Source organism: Dermacentor andersoni, chromosome 4 (assembly GCF_023375885.2).
Source record: "Dermacentor andersoni chromosome 4, qqDerAnde1_hic_scaffold, whole genome shotgun sequence".
Lineage (NCBI taxonomy): Eukaryota > Metazoa > Arthropoda > Arachnida > Ixodida > Ixodidae > Dermacentor > Dermacentor andersoni.
The window spans coordinates 55571127-55590891 of NC_092817.1; the positions used below are offsets into that span (position 1 = coordinate 55571127).

At 45.3% G+C, this 19765-nt stretch overlaps 2 protein-coding genes across 2 annotated transcripts in view; one reads left to right on the plus strand and one right to left on the minus strand.

Moving 5' to 3' along the window:
- The window catches only part of LOC126536683 (gamma-aminobutyric acid receptor alpha-like), a 56660-nt gene extending 56141 nt beyond the window's left edge, over window positions 1-519 (plus strand). Inside the window, exon 9 of the mRNA XM_055073794.1 lies at window positions 1-519. This exon is cut by the window's left edge and continues 1197 nt beyond it. The gene's annotated coding sequence lies outside the window, so the exon portion shown is untranslated.
- Window positions 520-10760: 10241 nt separating this feature from the next.
- LOC126537190 (gamma-aminobutyric acid receptor alpha-like) overlaps window positions 10761-19765 on the minus strand; it is an 82553-nt gene continuing 73548 nt past the window's right edge. Inside the window, exon 11 of the mRNA XM_050184377.3 lies at window positions 10761-18944. Within this exon, the coding sequence (XP_050040334.1) occupies window positions 18549-18944 (396 nt within the window). The 3' untranslated portion in view covers window positions 10761-18548. The remainder of the gene's footprint in view (window positions 18945-19765) is intronic.

Below are 19765 nucleotides of genomic sequence, written 5' to 3' on the forward strand. Positions count from 1 at the left end.
TTTACCAAGCTTCCTGCTCTGGAGAGCATGGTATGTCGTTGCGATTTCCGTTGTTATATGAGGAAATATGTTGCGCTAGTTTGTTTACTCTCGTTGGGACGGGCAGATCAGCGCATATCACATACACACACACACTCACGCAAGCACGCACACACACATACACACATACGCACATGCAGGCGCACATGCAGGCACACACGCACGGACACAACAATGAATGCCTGTGTTCGTCTTCGTTCTTGTGCGTTCTATATTCTTGCGATCTTCTGGTTTGCATAACCTACCCCTTGTTTGTTAACCTAATCGTTTTTTCTAGCCGTCGCCGTTCCAATGCCAAGCTCATTAGACTTAAGCTTAATTTACTTTTTCTCATGGCTCTCTTCAACATTCGTTAATGAAGCTATGCGGGGTTATGCGGGAATGCTATAGCAGGTGACGGGAACATCACAGTCACGTTGCTATGATATTCAGAGCAAGAAAAAAATATGCAGGTTATGTATATGGTGGAATGTACGTGAAGCGAACCTTTCTGAACTGGTGTGTATTAAATCCTATAAAACTTACTATGAAGCGTAAAATTGTGTTTACTTTCATTCCATGGAGCATACTGCTTCCTCATGCAAGGTGATTTTTATTCACTACAAAGTCGCAACTTTATTCTCGCTCAATATTTACGTTCATGCACTACACCACTTACAAGCTATGCCGAATTGCAAGCACGAAGTCAGACAGGTGCACAGTGTATAAGACATTCACTCGCATTGATCGCGTTTAGCCGAAAGCCAATGAGATCATACGATGTCTCTATCGACGGTCAAAGCATACCTTATGTCAGGACGCACCGATTCTTAGGCGTAATAATTGATCGTGACCTCTGCTGGAGTCCTCATGTGGCCTACCTAAAGAAGCGCCTGACAGATATCTCTAATGTGTTTAAGTTTCTTGGAGGAAATGTCTGGGGTACTTCAGTACATGCAATGATGCAACTGTACAGGACGCTCTTTCTTGGGTATTTGCGATACAGCTTGCCTGTGCTGACCAACACCTGCAGAAGTAATATCCGTACACTCGAAAGCGTACAGGCCCAGGCACTTAGAGTGTGTCTTGGATTGCCGCGGTGTTGGTCAACGGCTGAAACAATTGCCATTGCACACGATTTCCCAGCCATGACCCATATAGTCATGGAAGCGCTCAGAGCACCTGCCCATCATCTAGCCTCACTGCCAGAGGATCGACCACGTGCTTCCTTTTGTGAAACAGTCCTGCCTTATCGTGCATACCTTCCATCAGGTTATACAGCATGGTGCTTGGCTCAAGCAAATGTTCGACTAATGGTACCAGGAATACGAACAAAAGCCCAACTCTCGTCTCCAGCACTCAAGCAGCTTTCACTGCTCTTGCTGTATGAGTCGTACAACGAGCATCATCATCTTTATACTGACGCTTCAACCACGGTGAATGGGTCTGCAGGATCGGTGATCTTTCCTGCAAAACCTTCCACCATAAAGATTCGACTATCTCACCAGACTACATCGACTGCCGCGGAGCTTGCTGCTATTCGTTGTGCACTTCGTGTAATTTCTGAAGAACTACCCAGGAAATGGAGCGTGTTCACTGACTCCAAGGCTGCTCTTCATTGTTTGGTTTCTGCCTTACGCCGAGGACCCCACGAACAACTAGTTATGGAAATCAGACTGCTGCTTCACCACCTCGTCGAGCAAGGACACGACATCACGTTGCAGTGGATTCCAAGCCACTGTGGCATAATTGGCAATGAACATGCCGACGCAGCAGCACGATCTGCACACGAGGAGGGCTTGCAAGACTCCATTCCATTCTCAAGAACAGGCGCTGCAACGAAAATTCGTGTGCTTGCAAATGAAGCCATCAAAACTTTATGGAACACACCCAGCTTAAAGCATACACGTCTACACCGACTGGACCCATCCCTTCGACTTCGACCCCCACCTGGACTCTCTCGACTCGAAACAGCAGTACTTTGCCGACTGTGGCTTGGTGTCGCCTACACAAGATCCTTCGCCTTCCGAGTCGGTATGGACGACAGCGCGGCTTGCAGACACTGCGGCGGCGAAGAGACTATCGAACACGTGCTTTGCCACTGTCCTCGATACAGCGCGCACCGGCTGTCACTAGCGACCACGTTGGCACGCCTTGACGACAGGCCACTTTCAGAACAGTCAGTTTTGGAATGCCGACATGAACTGTCGTCGCAGCAAAAGTCGGTCAAGGCTCTGTTGACTTTTCTACGTGACAGTGGCCTATTAGAAAAACTATAATGACCCCATTTCGTCCCTTTTCATATTTTTTTTTCTCACGCTTTCATTTTTGTCACGCTCTTCTTTCCGTCTTTACTTCCCCTTTCCCTTCCCCTAGTGCAGGGTAGCAAACCGGACGTTTTAAGTCTGGTTAACCTCCCTGCCTTCCTCTCATTTGCATCTCTCTCTCTCTCTTCACTCTGCTATGTCACGTTAACGAAGACGATGTGTGATGCTTGTCGAGGAAAGGACAATGACAGGTGCATGCACAGAGAAGTGCGACACATATGTAGCCACATTTAAGGATTCTGTACATCTTGTGTCACAGTGACATAACCATTCTGGGCGATCGGCCGAGAATGGGCACACAATGCCACACACCTACTTGCATATAATGAATGGCTAAACAAAAGAATTCGTTGAATATATAATACGCTATTCCATTAGGAGGTGGGTGTGTTTTAGAGGTATCTTTAAGCCGACATTACATGCTCAGGGTTTATGCGGGAATTTATTTATTTAGAGGTGTGCTTACATGCATTACCTTGTTGGTCGGCATACAGATGTTATATAAGCCCATTTGTTGGTCCTCGCATTCGAAGTAAAGATGAACTTCAGGTAAATATCCACCATGTGGAAAACTGCGACTTGTTTAGAATACTACACTGCTTTGGTTTTCCACAGAGCTTTGTGTCCATTGCAGAACTCCTGTATGAACATGTGTCTGCGTAGCTGCTCCTGAATAGTAAAATGACTCCACCTCTTCCTGTTGCCGCTAGAGTTCGTCAGGGATACTCATTATCACCTATCATTTTCGTTATGTCTGTCTCGACGCCCTCTCCGACGCATCGTTGAATTTCGGGCAACAGGCGGTTTCCCGCTTTCTAGCCTAAGTCAACTTAACATTTATGCACACGCAGATAGCAACGTCACTTTTTTTCTTTGGTATGGCGTTAGTTACCTCGCTTTTCTGAGGAAAGTTGATGAGTATGGAGCCATTTGGGGTGCTCGACTGAATGCAGCGAAGAGTAAGGCGATGCCCTCCGCAGCTTGTGAGACGAGCCTTCTAGGAAGCGTTCAATGTGTAGACAGAGTGAGGGTTCTGAACCTCACGTTCCCAACATCAGACGTTCCCTCGTCGCATACCTGCAGAGAGCTTAATCGGGTCGCGGAACGGCGATTGGGCTTGGCCGCCAGAGTTCGGTCATTTTTTGCAGCGCGCTCCTTCTTTATCAAACCTAGCATATTCCTTGGGTTGTTTTACGTTGCGCTCGTCCACCCTGACAGTTTTTGCATCAGTTTTCAACTGAGGCCTTATCTGAGGCCTTCTTTTGTTCAGGTAAAGCGGCGCTCGGATCTCGTACTTTCTTGCGGCTACCTTGCAGAAAGGGTGGTTTCAGCCTTCCTGACCTCTCATACATGCCTCATGCAATTGCTGCGCGTGTTATTTTTGACTTACTTGCTGACAGGGACGATCAGAGCAGAAGCGTGTTGATGTACTTACTCGGCACTTCTCGCGGGTTTTTTTTTTTTTTCGTTTGACAGTCAAGCAACCCGGTGCACCGAGCAATTTACGCTTACGTCAACGCGCCTAAACGATACCTTGAAACTTTCTTACCTGTTGTTGACTTGGTACACTCCAGCGTCTCGGTTCTGTGGAGTGGTTGCAATAGGTTGCAATAGGCTGAAAGTAGTCGTAAAAGCTAAATGGCGGGCGTATGCCTCTCAAAGGTTACCACCAGGCGAAAGAGACTTCGAGTGGCCTGGCAGGCTCTGTGAACGCGTGACAGCGTCTCGGCGTTCGGCGTACTTCGTTTTGCTCGTCCGCAGTTTAGAAACGAAAAAAAAAATCATTAGAACGCACTTTGGTGAGTTGATTTCAAGTTCCTAGCCAACTAGGAACTTGAAATCAACATAGCGCGACCTAATCGTTTACGGGATGCAGCTTTTCTCCCGTTTATTCTTGTGGTGTACTTATTGTGATGCCTCGAATCCAAGCCGTCAGAAAGCTACCATCCTAATAGCGACTGCAGTTTGCTTTATTTCCGTATGCGCGTGCTTCAGCAAGGGAACAGAAGATAAGTTATATGAAACAGGGGCGCCTGCTCTCTGCCACAAATACTCCTGAGTTTAATGCCTTCCAGTCATGTATCGCCTCTTCCTCACTTATATTTTAGTTTATAGGCTATTTGTATAAAAAGCGCTGGACGCTACTTTAATTCGTTGCCCCGGTCAACACTGTTCGGCGTGTCACACGTTAGGTACAATAACAACTGTCGTTTTTCAAGTGACTGATTCTGAATAGCAGTCTTTATAGTATACCAACAAGAGGCAACAATGTCCACAAGACAACGGAGTGCCTGGTCATTGCCAATCCACATGTTGTGATCTTCATCGCAACGCACTCTGGACAACGACAACTGAAAGAAGAGCGGCACGTAGTGCTGTGTACAGTATATAGGCAGATACAACATAATTTTTTTTTTAATTATGTGGTTTTACGTGCCAAAACCACTTTCTGATTATGAGGCACGCCGTAGTGGAGGACTCCGGAAATTTCGACCACCTGGGGTTCTTTAACGTGCATCTAAATATAAGTACACGGGTGTTTTCGCATTTCGCCACCATCGAAATGCAGCCGCCGTGGCCGGGATTCGATCCCGCGACCTCGTGCTCAGCAGCCCGACACCACAGCCACTGAGCAACCACGGCGGGTTATACAACATATTTGACAACTTTTGTCGAAGGATGTTGTGTTCCGATTATAATCCCTGCCTTTCGCATCTTATTTCTCTCTCCTTTTCTCTTTTGACAAGTTTTATTGCATTTTCTATCTGTTATTTCTTGTGCACTCCGTAATGAGCAGACGGTAATACGAGTATATTTCAGTTCAGTTCAATTTTATTTCCTGAAAGACCCCTCTGCTAGGGGTATTACATAAGGGGTGGGTACAGTTGATGATGCAACAGAAACACAGGTATTCAGAAAAGCTGTACAAGAAAGCTACATTTCGCAAGCGCACAAAAACAGAAAGAAGGAATAAAAGCAGATTATTTTTCATCCAGTAAAGACACATATTCGAAGAACGATGTTGGGCAAGTGATTTCAGCGACGTGCTGGGGAAGGGTGTTCCAGTCTGATGCTGTGCGGGAAAAAAAGAAGACGAAGAAAAAGGAGTTGCATGGGAGCGTGGTCGTAAGACTTGTAATGAGTGCCCAGTTCGTAGCGTAATAATTTGCAATTATTCGCTGGCGGCTGGTTTGCTAAGGAACCATTCAACGTTTTGTACCCAGTATCAACTGTAATGCAGGCGATGATCAGATGAGATGAAAAGTTTGTGTGCGAAACGCCGCCTTGTGCTTTCCTTTTGCTTAATGCATTGCGCTACAAGCTCTTTCACCGAGGCTTTGCTTACTTGTGCTCACTGTGACTCTCAAGTCTCTCGGTGTTGTCTCTTTTTGGGACAACAATTATGTTAAGGGGTTGGTAGTATGTTAAAATTGAGCTTATACCCGCGCGCCAATTTTGTTTTCTCTCGTTGCTGCTTTTTTTCGTTTTTTCATAAAAATGTTGGTATTCTATGATGCCAATCTTTATTGCATTCGATAGCTATCGACAGGTCCAATCGCTCACTTCGGAGTGTGCTGCTGTGTTGGCATACCTTATATTTCACCTGCAAAGCCATCTCAGTAGCTGCGTTTACTGCCCATTCATTACTTCAGTTTTTTTGCAAAAATAGTTGGAATATAGTTTGTTATGTAAAATTTCGTTCAGTGTATTATTATTAAGATCACTGGGCTGTTAATTGGCACTCAGAAATAATAGAAAGAATTAGTGAAGTACAGTTTAGTTTGTTATCTTGAAGGGCTTACAATCAGAACATTTGGCTTTCTGCATTTGTCGATGTCATGGCTGTGCTCATTAGAGGGCTCAGAACCGATAGCACTCCAGAACTAAGTGTGCTCACAGGACCAAGTGAACGCAGGAACCAGACACACCTGACTTTGTCTGTTTGTTTTAGGTGCGTAGCTGTAATTTTTACCGTTTTATCTTCTTGAGAAAATTCCTGCGTTGGGTTCTCTTGACTCTACTTTCATGTATTCAGAAACCATCTTGCGTAAAATTCACCTAACAGATATTCTCTCCAGTGGCCCGCTCCCTTTTTAGTCCCTTAGACGGGAAAAAAAAAGCTACGAACAGAATTTCTGGTCTCAGTGACTTTGTTTCCATGTAGACAAGACTAATAAGTACTAGCATTCGCAGATTTCAGCGTAACTAAAGGACGCCAAGCTGTTGAAGTAAGTTCGGGAACTTCCGCTGATGTACACTCATGAGGACTCGCGTGCGAGACATGTGTAATCATGCAAACAGCGCGGCAACCACAGGGGTTCGTGCCTCGCTGTATCCTCCCAGTTTTTGTTGAATACTGCTTTTGGCATACCTTCACCACATTAATGTTCGCAGCAGCATCTATACATTTGTCGAAACTTTCCTAGAACGGTGGTATCCAGCGGTTTATGAGTAGCATTTGCCTTATAGTGTCGCCTCTATACGCGCTATATTACCAAAAATATAGACCCTTAAAAAATTTATTGTCCTCGTACATCTGTGTGCAGTGAGAACCAGATGAAAAATAACTGAAATGGCCGACTGTTCGTCACACTGTCTTAATAATTTTACGAACTCATGAAACCACCTGTCTGGTTTATTATGCCTTGTAACTGTGCTGTTTCGCCCCAGACGGACTTGCGTATTTTCTCTTAACCTGTTGATTATAACTGTCAACATAATTGTCAGATTGTTCTGGGTTCAGGTGCATATTTCATTTCAAGATCCAGTACAGGCTTCTTGTTCTTCGAATGACTTCAAGTCACAGTGACACCGCTACACGTGCTATATCCAACACTATTTTTAAAAAGAAACTAGAAGATATCCCGTCACATATTTGTTGTAATCAGCTCGCTGTTGTTCCTGCGGTTTGGCGCCATGCTGACGTTTCAGCAGCTACCTTACAAAGCGGTCTTTTTTAAAAGGCGCATGGAGGAGTCAAAGTAACGCCGATCTTTCGTGCAGCGTCGTAAACTATACGCTTAATCGCTGATTGATCGTCAACATTCTTATCAGTTCAAGTGTCATGATGTCTTGTTTTGGTCTAGTGGTAATTTTCGCAGCTTATTAATATTCTAAGTGCAAGTTTTTCTTTTGAGAACAATGTCTCGCTACATTATGAGCTGATAGTCAAGTTTTCTCTTACACTGCTTGGGTTTGTATATGCATCGGCTAAATAAAAGGGGCTTGACAGCCTTATTCTTAGGCTTCTTATTTTTTTACTTAGAATGCTCGCTAACCGAGACACTGTCAAAATTTGTAGCTGGCATGCTGTTGAATAACAGAGATGGGTTCAACGAAACGCGTATTCCGTGAGGCTGTTTTTCAGCTGGACACCAACATGTCCGCACTTTCCGAGCTGGTGAAAGGCAAAATTTTGCTAGCATTTCGTTTTTATATATTACGCACTTTGATTGCATTCGTTATGTAGCATTAGCTGTGGGTTTCATTTTATCTTCGAGTACTTGATTTGGTTGCATCGAGTGATAACGTGACTATCGCCAAATGGCGTGCAACAATCGCTTGCACTTTTTTTACGAAATACTACGAAAATTATGCGCTCAAACAAACGCATGTTCATTTCCTCATAGCACTATATGAAGGACTGGTGAAAGTTGACCTGACTTCATGCGCTTCATAAATTGTGTACCGGCCTGAACTGAAGTGCAGTGCAAGATAATAGAATCACTTTAGGCGAATCAAATGTTTGTTTCATTTGCATCGTATGTGCAGTGATTAAATTTGTCCAAATCTATCTTCTTCTCTCAAACAGATGCCTGTTTCTTTTTCTCCAGCCCTACAAACAAATTTTATCGTTGTGTATAACCTGAGTAGATAATTTTCTAACAAGAATAAAGTCTGATGGTTACGCCACGCTTATGCTTGAATGTCGATCAATGTACATTGTATGTGTGATATCATGCATAACATTTATGTGATATATCTGGCAAGTGGAAAATGTGTGAAATGTGTGCTATGTCACATATTTCGCGCATGTTTGAGCATAGCTCAAGTTTGACAACTTGGCAGCGTAGTGCTTGGTACTTCTTTCTGAGGAGCCTCTAATGCGATATTTATTTCTTTTTCATTTCTTTTTAATTTTTTCCAGAAGAATGCACGAGCCATGGTATCGTTGTGTTTCTGTCGTCAAACATCTAGAATGTCAGTCACTAAACTCACTGGTTTTTACTCGTGCATACACTGCATGGGTGCCCTGTGAACACCATCGAAATGAACCATTATCAACTCACCTAGCCCTCAACACTTGAACATTGTAATGATTAGTGTGCAGCAACCGCGAAGCTTTATGGAAAAATATTTTTGAAATGCTTCACTTTATTTTAAATGTGAGATTGTATTACTCTTACTTAAACAGGTGTAGTCATTAAGTAAAGCAATGAAAGGCGCCAGTTGGTGCGCTTTCGGGATTAGGTTGCGCTGAGTTTTACACCGGCAAAAATGCGACGAAGAAGGGAAGAAAAACGCAGATACACGAAGTGCTTCGTCCGTCGACGTCCTTCATCTTTGTCACCTCTTTGCCAGTGTAAAACGCAGCGTAACGTAATCACGAAAGTGTATTCATATTTACCGCAACATATGAATCTTAAGAGCTTAAATAAAGATGTAGCTTAATTGTTTGTTGTTTCCTGTTATATGAAAGGTGTGCCTCTATATATACATATTGCGAGAGAAATCGTCTATAAACCTAGGATAAACTTTGCTTATGTCAACCACTGGTCTAGGTTTTTCCTTTTTATGCACGTTATCGCGCGGGTTTTCCAATCAAAGTACGCCACGCCACACGCCTTTTCTAGAAAGCATAGATTGACTAGAATTTACAATTTTTTTGATCGCACCATTCTCTGTGATAAATTTTTCTTCCTTCCTTTCTGTAAAGCATTTTTTTGCCGCATTATGCACCGAGCGGAGAAATTTGCTGTCTCTAACGCATTCACTACATACCTCTCCGCGAAAGCGTTGGTTTGCATTTCTGCGGAAGCTTTACGTACTCGCGAACCGCAGTACAACAGTGCACGTTCACAATATCGCGCACCTGTTGTCGAGAACCACAGGTAGTGCACCGCACGCTTAGGTTCAGCTCGGCTCACGGTGTCGCTTTCCCGAGCTGCAAAGTGTGATTACTAGAGTAACAGCGCTTCTGAGATTCAAAACCCGAAAGCGCTACTGGGCATCTCGCGGCTTGCCCTTCTTGCAAACCTATTCATGTCTTCCTGTACGGCATGCATAAAGAACCAACCGTTATTGCAGGCTGTGTTTCGTAATGTGGAACCACGTAAGCAACGACCGCTCTTCCGAGAAGGGCGCTCAAAACTGTTTTTGTAACTCCACATTTGCATGCTATTGCTCTTGGAGCTGTACGTGTGCACGGTCTGTATAAATGTGTACCACACTAAAAACAGACTGCGCGTTTGGTTATACATGCGCGTCGGGCTCGCCGTTTCGTTGTACGCGAGCGTCGATATGAAACTGGAAATCTGACACTGTGCGCCTCCGCTGTGCGTAATGTCGATGCTGAGATGGTTAGACGCGGCAATTTTGGAGGGCAACGAGATGCTAATTAACGCCTTCGCGCGCAACGTTGTCATGGGCAACGGTCGTACATTATTTAACAGTGTTCTTCGTTGGGTTCTATGTTGTAAATATTTTTGAATATGTGTATCCACGGCTGCTTCGAAAGTGTTCAAACTTGAGTCAAGCCTCTTGTCATCTATATTCAGCAACAATTTGTTTATCCGAGGACGTTGAAGTCATGAGAACACAAATATTCTGTTGTTGATAGAAAGACCTTGATGCACCAGTGAGAATGCCTTTTAGCGTGCTGAAGTTGCTGCCGTGGCCTTCGTCTCAGTCAGACTTATACAAAGGCCGGGCCTCCGGCCGAGGCGTCAACATACTAAAAGTATATTTTCACTTGTTCACCAACTTCTTGTTCCTTATATTATTCCGGATCTGCTGACGACCTACTCCGAGTATGTGTTTATAATTAGAAATATAGTGTATATAATGCACACACACGCCACGGCCCACGTTGAGTGTTGAACAAGCTCGAGAAGTAAAAGCGATTTTGTCAAGTTCTGGAGAAGGCTGTTGCAAAAGCCTGTTTTCTTGTTGTAAACGAAAACTTAACCTGTGACACTTCGAAGTATGGAGATGAATAATAAATCTGTTACAGCATTGTTGTTTCAGCCTTGTTCTTCCTTGTCGAGCGAGCTGTTTTCACGTATAATCGCCGTTTATGTCAATTGCTCGGTATTTCTCTCCTTCGTATTGCAGGCTTGGCTTCAGAGATGTATACTACAATGGACTGCACTATCTAGTGGGAAAGTGGGGGGAAACAAGGGACGCAGCAGCGAGTTCGACAACAAAAACAAACCTTTATTGATCATTCCGGCACTTGTAATGACGGCCTGACGCATCCACGGAAAGAAAATAAAGGCATTTATTCATCACCCTCCCGTGTCCCCGAGAGTTCATGCAGCAGTGAAGCTTCAGCAAAGGCAGAGAAAAGAAGCAGCAACAATCATAGACTCAGACGGATGGCTTGTGCCGATGTCCCACTTTAATTTGGATAACACGCTCGCATTTCTAATATGTTTCTAATAGTTTCGTTTGTAACAAAATTCTTTCCTCACTTACAATTCTTGGTGGACTGAGGAATTTTCCAAATAACAAGCGTCTTAAGTCAAGCAAAAAAGGTACGTCACTTAATAAAACAAAACTGCGAGCCCTTTTTCCGACTAACACTCCCTATACAATTGTTTTTTTCAGCTGAAATGTCCAAAAAATGCCTAAATATAGGTCATGGAGAAGCATTTGAGTGAGTTCTTCCGGATAACTTCAGTCCCGCTATATAATGGTGGTGGATTCTACTTTACCTTAATACAGCCCTTCTCATATTTAAAAAAAGAAAGCCTCAATATTTCCCATTGAATAAACAATAAACAAGAAATGCGATAGTTAGCTTTACAACCTGGGCAACATTCGCACTTTGCATCGTAGTGGCAAACTTCTAGCGCTTTCTCAGTCTATTACATACACGTACAGTTTGATACGCGGCATTCACATGAACGCGACTAGTGGCGCATCGCGTCGTATATCTAGAGCATCGCATTCGCGTAAAAGGCTCTTAATGTTCTACGAAGGCGAATCGCATTAATTCGACAAGGGAGTTCGAGACGGAGTAAGTCGTCTCTCGTGATGCGTGTAAACGTTGGCGTATCGCATCGAGATAGAGAGTAAAAGTGATGGGGCTGCCGCCGTGCCCACTCCTCCACTTACGGGCCGAAACGCGTTCTCTACACACGTGTTCTGGCTCTTTCGGAATAAGGCGGGTGCTCCCCGTGTAAACGCGGTCGCATGGTGTTCTGCCGATGCGCTCTTCTTAAGGAGAAGCGCAGCTTGGATGTTGTGCAAGACGCCGCCAACCTGCGCGATCGTGGCGCCGGATGGCAGCTTGTGAGAAATTCGGTGCGCTATACTGTCTCATTCATGCAAACGCGGCTACCGTTTGCTACGTGGTAATGCTACTGGCGCGGTTAACTCCGGCTTATTCACCACTCGAAACCGAAAATTAGCGCATGAGGAGGGAACTTCCTGCGCTTGCGTAAGTCGCCGTCCTCACCGTCTCGACAACTACGAGTTCCCAACGGTGGCCGGCCTATAGTGCCGGTCTTCACAGACGTTTTCTTTCTGTCTTTGCCGAATCGCCTTGGGCAGTCCCTTCTTTCTGGCCGCGATCATAGCAGGCCTATGTTTAGAACAAGCTTGCCGTAGACGAGGGACGTTTCCTCCGAGCAAAGCAGTTGCGCTGCATATGCTGTGCATTTCAACTTGACGCGTCAACTAAGCGTCATAGAAGCGTCGATCAAGTGTACGTAAATGTGTGCCGAATGCACCCGAAAAAGTAATACAAATGTATTTAAGTTGAGGTTTCTATTCTTTCAAGTCAACAACTTGTGTATTTTTCATTAATTACCTGTCCAGTGACATTTTTCCTACTTTTCAAATGTCGTTCAACACAGCTGAAACTATACCAAAGGAATCACTTCAACATCGCACCGTACGTTTCTTCCAGACACCTCGGAACACCTAAGTTTAACAACGGGGTGCATTCTTGCTTTTATCTGTGACGCTACACACCTTGCATACTGCATGCGAAAGTGCAGACATGCCGGGCCGTTTTAGGAGACGCTTCAGTGGTATTCGTTTTAACTTAAATTTAAGATGCATTCCGCTTTATGTGAAGAAAAAGACCAATATGACAGCTAGCGTAGATATCTATGCATGAAAGATTGTCTTTCAGGCCTTGATTACAAATTTCAGCTGTATGAACACTTAAACAATCATGATTACATTTTACATGTGAGTGTACACTCCTGTAAAAGTACTAAATCTCTACATGCAAAGTTCGTCTACCGTTGCATACATCAACAGAATTTTAGGCTTTCGACAGACTCGCCTTCACGAAGCGTGAGTGCAATGATGTAACATTTGAGAGTAAAATAAAAAAGCATTGTTTTGCAAATTGTACTTAGAGGAAGTCCTTATTGACAGCGGTAAGCAAAATTATCTTCAAGGCATTAAAGATCGCTCGGCTGGAGAATCGTATCTCTGGGGCTGAATTCACAAAGCTTTTCTCTCGCAAGTACTCTTCTTGACATTCGCTGGCAGCCTTCGCTAATAAGATGCCCAGCGTCAGGATTGGCTAGAATTTCATCTTACGAACAATTCTAGCCTGAGAGCTTTTTCTGAATACGGGCTCTGCTCTCCTCCACGCAGCAACAGAAATCTACGAAGCGTCTCTCTACAGCACTGTTCTTAGAGGTAAAAGGTGCTTACGAAAACGTAACTAACGAAATCATTATCCGAGCTCTTATTACTGCAGAACTTGGAGGCCATATTTTTCGATAGATTAGAAGCTATCTCTCAAAGAGGTATGTGTTTGTTCTTACAGAAAATGGCCCGAAAAACAGATATTTCTCCAGTCGTGGTGTTCAAGAAGGCGCAGTGTTGAGCCCGACACTATTCAATCACGTTTGTATTCTCTGCACCCTAACTTGCGACTTCGCCTTCCACCTGGACTCTCCCATCGCAACTTGTGACTTTGCCTTCCACCTGGACTCTCCCGTCGCAAAACAACTTTATAGTGTCACATGGGGCGTGACCTCGCATTCACAAATGCCTATTCATTCCTATTAGGAATGGCCAACAGTGCGGCGTGCAATTTGCGCAAGTGCGACAAAACAATAGAGAACTTTCTCTGCTCAACCCGCGCGTCCTTTGACGCTCAACGAAGTGTTCGACAAGTTAGACTCGGCCGGTTGATTGGATAATAGAGCGCTTTTGGAGGAAAAGATCCTGGAATAATGGCCTATACATATTTTCATGCACGACGTCAAGCTCTTTTGCGCCTCCCGAAGGTGACTGGACTGTACAAACGCTTGTGACAGCGGACATTCCTGGGCGAATATGTTCACAGTGACTGAATCTTTGTTTTTTTTTTATCTTTCCTTCTTACCTATTCTTCCCAATTCCCCTCTCCCTCACCAAAGTGTAGGGAAGCCAAGTGGTCCCGTCCTTGGTTAACCTCCCTACCTTTCCCTCTTCGTTTATCTATCTCCGCTGTCTTTGGTGTTGAAAACGAAAGTAAGAATGCATCAGTAAGGGACAAGCTGAACCTACCCGATCAGGCAACTTTCATCTTCGTGAACCTTGCTATGACGTACTAGTCTGGCAACGACACCAGACCGTTCAGTAACGTGCCCAAATTCGTGACTCCCCGAACAAGGATCAAACCACGCAAGTCGCAGTTCATTCATTTAACTTTTCATAAGGTCGTTCCTGGAAGGCTAGTTGATTTGACACCATTACGTATGGTACGCAGCGCGTGCCAATAACGTACGAATGGACCAGAGGCCCGCAGGACAAGCACATTCTGGCGGCGACGTTAGCGAGACGCCTAGAGCGAGAATGAGCGAGTAGCGGACGCATGAGCGAGCCCACTTTGCCGGTGGTAAAAGAGATCACGAATTACAGTTGTCGGCAGGGTTAATGGTCGCCTAACGTCCCTATAAGCCCTAGGATATGCCCTCAAATAGACGCCGCATCGCTTGCGTCGTCAAGCGAGCACCGCCGTATGAGCTCAGCCCGGGCGGGCGCACGCACGATCACCGTCAAATAGAGGTGCATGTTATCCTGCGAACAGTCGGATTTCTTCCGCAGCCTGCCCACATCAATTAAAGACCAATTTTCCCCGCTGAAGATGTGCCAACACCCTAACCGCCGAGAATGAGCTGTCTTCTTACTGCTACATCGTCACCTAGTCCTTGGCGCATCTTTCTTTTTTCTTTACTTTTAGTGTTTCTCTTCGCATTTTCTTTTTCTTACCGAAACTATTTTCATGCGTCGCTGGAGGTATTAGCTCCTAATGAAGGCACTTGCCTTCGCTCCGCTTCACTGCGTTCGGTTAATCTCGCTTGAACTTTTTCCTTACTGCTTCATTTTCGTTCGACTACGCAGAGCATAAATGAGAGTACGCGGCTTCACTAAATTGACCCTCCGGCGTGATATCACCTGAAGCTGTTTACCCGTATCGATTTGGATTTTAAGCGCAGCTGCGGTGGGAATGCGTGGGTGTCTCGCGTTGCGGACGTGTCGAGGCCACTGTATCGTCCTAAAGGTATGCAAACTGGATATGCTTGAGTTGGCGCTTAAGTCGTACGAGCGATTAGCGAGCATACGTTAGTCAACACCCGAATAACCTTAATTATGGGTTTGAAAAAAAAAAGGGGGGGGGGGGGGGGGGAATGTCAGAAGGCGCTTCGACATGTTTGCGCAAGCCCAAGTAACTTTATGAAAGCTGTGCCCATCAGCGAACATGCCTTCCATATGAAAGACTATAGGTCGTTTAAATCTTTCTTGCCCCATCATTTCGGCCAAAGCCCTGACACTCCAAAGATGAACATTAAATCAGCTTAGACTTGCCGATTATGATTTGAAACTCTGTGTGCCGATTTTTCATTGGCTGAAGGGGGTCATTATAAGTGGATAAGCTGAAGACAAGTGTTTCTCTTGTTGCATTTCGCACGTCAAGCATACTGCAAAGCTCGTGACGTCACTCTTAAGACACTGATTTCACCTTATCTTTTGATTAAATTGACCGCCGGTGTGATCTCACCTGAAGCTGTTTTTTTTTTTTTTCTCTCCTCCTTGTTTCTTCTTTTTTTTTTCTTTTTTTTTTTAGCGGACCAGACTGCACGTCCGGCTCTCTACCCTGTACTGGGGGCGAGTAATAAAAAAATAAAAAGGAAGTCGTAGGAAAAGACCACGAATTTAGGCATGTTCAATGTAAGCTTACTTTCGTTTTTCATAAATCTTACTTTTTAGAAACTCTTAGAGAACACTGACCCAACTTGTGACCTCACAGGCAACTGATGCGGGAAATGAAAGATGGGAGGGGGGGGTCTTGCCAACTGCCTTTCACTGTGCTGTCCCGCCTGCGTACGGAACACAAGCTTCCAGTCAAACTAACCTATATTCAATTATAGAAGTGTAATCAATACCAACCTGGATGTAACCCCCCCCCCCCCACATCTCTCAACAAGTATCTTTACTGTCTTGTTAACATGCCTGATTAGTTCTGCGCGGCCTCATGAAGCGCAGGCGAGCAGTGGTAGTTGAAGGCCCCGGGTCAAAGGCAACTAAAAAATCGTGAATTTCCTTTCATTATATTCTACCCCCGCTATTCAGAGTACAAACAATTTAATTGGAAACGTAGATCTTAACGAAAACCGGGGGGAAAAAATGAAGGAAAAAGGAACCGTTGGAGACGCTGAGCTCACCGTAATTATACCTAGCGTCTGCGTGACAGGGCTAGAAATATTCGTGTATCTATCCTTGTTCCGTCCACCTGGCAGGAGCTGCCTTGCGTGCTGCGTGGCGCCAATATGTCGCACCCGCGTGTAGCTTGAACACCGTTCAAGGAGCGGTTGTTATCTTTGTTATCTATCTGACTCGTGGCGCTCCTACTCAATATGGGCACTTGGAAGAGAAATGGGCAGATAATTCCAAGCTGTAATCCCAACTAAAATTTCAGAACTGCTGCAGGGTAAGTGCTGTTCAAAGGTGAAATTGCATGCTTAAAATGAAAGCAATACTAGTAGGAAGAATCAGTAATCATTAGTTGAAGAGGACTCACAAGAAAATACATATATATAAATGTAACCGTGCATTCAGTTGGACTCCATAAGAAATTTCTTAAGTGCGGAGCAAACATCCCTGTGGCTGAATCCCACGGTCGAGGCCCCGAACAAAAGGAGCATCTTGTTATCACTGCGAATGCTTCGCTCTTCGGGCGAAACTGCCATTTTCTTTTCAGACTTGCTGCAGGGTAAGTGCTGTTCAAAGGTGAAATTGCATGCTTAAAATGTCCAAACAAATGCTCGTGTGGTATTCTGTCTGTCTTTTACGCGCACTGTCTCACCTGCGCCGTGTTTAAACGCCATCTCGTTCAGCTGTCTATTTTGCTGCTGCCTATTTGCCTCAATGGCAGACTCTCTCTGAAACATCGTTGCGACACTGTGACGACAGTTTTCGTCAAGTCAGGGCAGCAAGAAGAAAAAACATCTGTCAGTGCATAAACGTCAACGTACTTAGTATTTATGCCTCGAAGTAGAGCATATAAATTATATGTAACTATATCACTGCATATAACAAACACGTAACATATATATATATATATAGATATTCTTTTTCAACTTTTCAATCACGACTACAAAATTGAGGACGGCTAGCAAGTTCTATTTGGTCACTGTGGAAAGATGGTCACGGGAGTTGCCAGATTACACCAACGTAGAGTTTCCACCATTTGTGTTTCTTTCTTTGGGCAGCACTAGACAAGCGTTTTGCTTCGTGTTCAATTAACTCAAACGCACGACTGCTAATCAATGTCACGGCTTGTCAGCGCTCGTAGTGATGCGGTCGAGTCATGTCGTATGGTATTTGCCTTTCACGTGTGTGCTCTCTCGTGTATCACAAATAATGAAAAGCGAAGATAGGGTGCGGAAGGGAATACAATGTGGTCTCTGCTATCTAAAAAAGCTCCACAAAAATCTGAAGACTCCTTATCGCTGACATGATAACACGCCACGCGACTATACCAGAAATATGCACGATGTTAAGTGTGTCGAGGGAAGCTCGTTCCACAGGAATTCTTTTTTCATGCCATAACTGCCCCGTCGCTGGAACCTGGTGCCGTGAAAGACGCCAGAGTGTGCGATAAGAACGGCGATGGGCTATGGATGATGAAATTTGCACGTAGTTAAAACCTAAGCATGGCATCATGTCCTAACACCATGGTATCCAGTATTGTAGCTGGTCCCATTATAACAATTGATGACCGACTAGACCCCCTTGACATGGTTCTTAAGTAATCGCGCACAAGGGCTGCAGAGGTCACGTATACATGACCCAGAGACTGCATTTTGTGAGGATTCTATTAATCACATTCTGGCCCCTTCTTATCATCCATCCCGCCGAGTATCTGATACCGGCAATAGCGGAGAAGTCGTTCACAGCGGGCAATTCAGTCAGCGCTCTAATGTTGTACAAACCACGAGCTCGAACGTGATGAGATGTATGTATAGATCAGCTAACTCGAGCTAATGAACGTGCCACCCACTAATATTCATGACACATCGCGATGGCAGAGGGCACTCGGGGCCAACGGCGCGTTAGGCGCGTTCTTCCTACGAAGCAGACGTTTCCTTAAATGCGCACGAGGTTTCCTGTCCGATAACAATATCACGACTTTATTTGTCTCGTATGTTTGAAGCAATGCCTTGAACCACCTCGAGTGCTCTTTAGCGCTTTTCTTTTCTTTTTTTTTTTTACTTTCGTTCGTCGCTTCCTCGCATCCACCTGGTTTCAAATACCACGCGCGAAAGAAGTACAAGCTCACTATCTGTAGCGTTTTCCTCGAATGACCCCTTTCTCATAACCAGTTAGCTAGAACGCGAAGAAATTTATCAACGATCACCCGCGTACGGCCTCGCGCGCCATCACCGGGCGCGCGAGTTCGACGAGCAGCAAGCGCGCGTGCAGGCGTGCCGCTTCGGGGGCGACGCGCCCGCGGACGCGACGCCATCAGCTGTCCTCGTCGTCTCGGAAGTACGTGAGCCAGTACACCGTGTTGACCACGATGAACGCCAGCGGGAAGACGACCCTGGAGACCCTGTCGACCTTGCTGACGCTGTTGATCCACAGTTCCTGGATCTGGCTGGACATGCGGCGCCGGGCGATCATCGACGGCCGCCTCTGGCGACGGTGGTCTCGCTGCCTCAGGCTCCTCCTGCTGCCGCCGCGTATCGAGGTGCGCCTCGTCGACCCCCGCTGCGCGGGGTACGCGGGCTGATCGGCGGCAGCTTCGAGCCGGCCGTTGAGCGAGCCGGCCGCTACCGCGTCCCCGGGAGGCGTGGAGTCGGGAGACTCGACGAAGGCCACCGTGGCTTCGGGTCGTTCGGCATCGGTGCAATAGATGGCCTGCGCGAAGTGTCGGGACGCCGTCTGTTCGTTACGCTGAACGGCGGCAAAAAACGCTCAAGCGCTTCAGCCTTACGAGAGCATGTTACCGTTACCATATATATATATATATATATATATATATATATATATAGTAAAGCGTTTCCGCATGGCGTAGACGTACTACTAGCGTTGACGTGTGGAATTTACTTTTTTTTTCTGGTGACGGCATGATGTGAATCTATGTTCAACCAATGCGCTCGAGCCCTTTATTCAAATGACCCGCTGTATCAGACTTATCTGATGGCGTGAACGTGACGGCATCAATACGGTTATCACAATCAAATATTCTGACTCTTGCTTACTTTTTATTTTCTGGAAAGAGGACAGCAGTGTCATGCTATGCAAAATTGCAGTTTTTTTATCTCTCTTCTCTTTTTTTCTCTTTTTGTTTGCATTTAAGTCGAATTTGACGTCAAAGCGTCGCAATCGGTACTTCCATTCCTGTCTACGTACACAACCCCTCCGCACAATATCGGTGGCGTTGGCGGAAGAAGCCGTGCTCGTGGTATCTTGTAAGGCTACGTTAAATAAAATCGCGCGGAGGCGTTACGCAGTTGTGCGCGAGTGTGGTTATTTTTTCTTTCTTTCCCCGAAGCTGTAGTCAAGTAGCCGGAAACGTATATTGCCTCCAATTTCCCGATCTCGACCATCGAGTCAAAACCTAAAGCGAACAAAGCAGCTTCTGATCCCGTATGTGCATTGCAGGAAATGAAACAAATACGAAACTGCTGCCGCCTTGCCGGAGGCTATGAAGGAAAAGCTCGTCGTCTGCGCGAGAG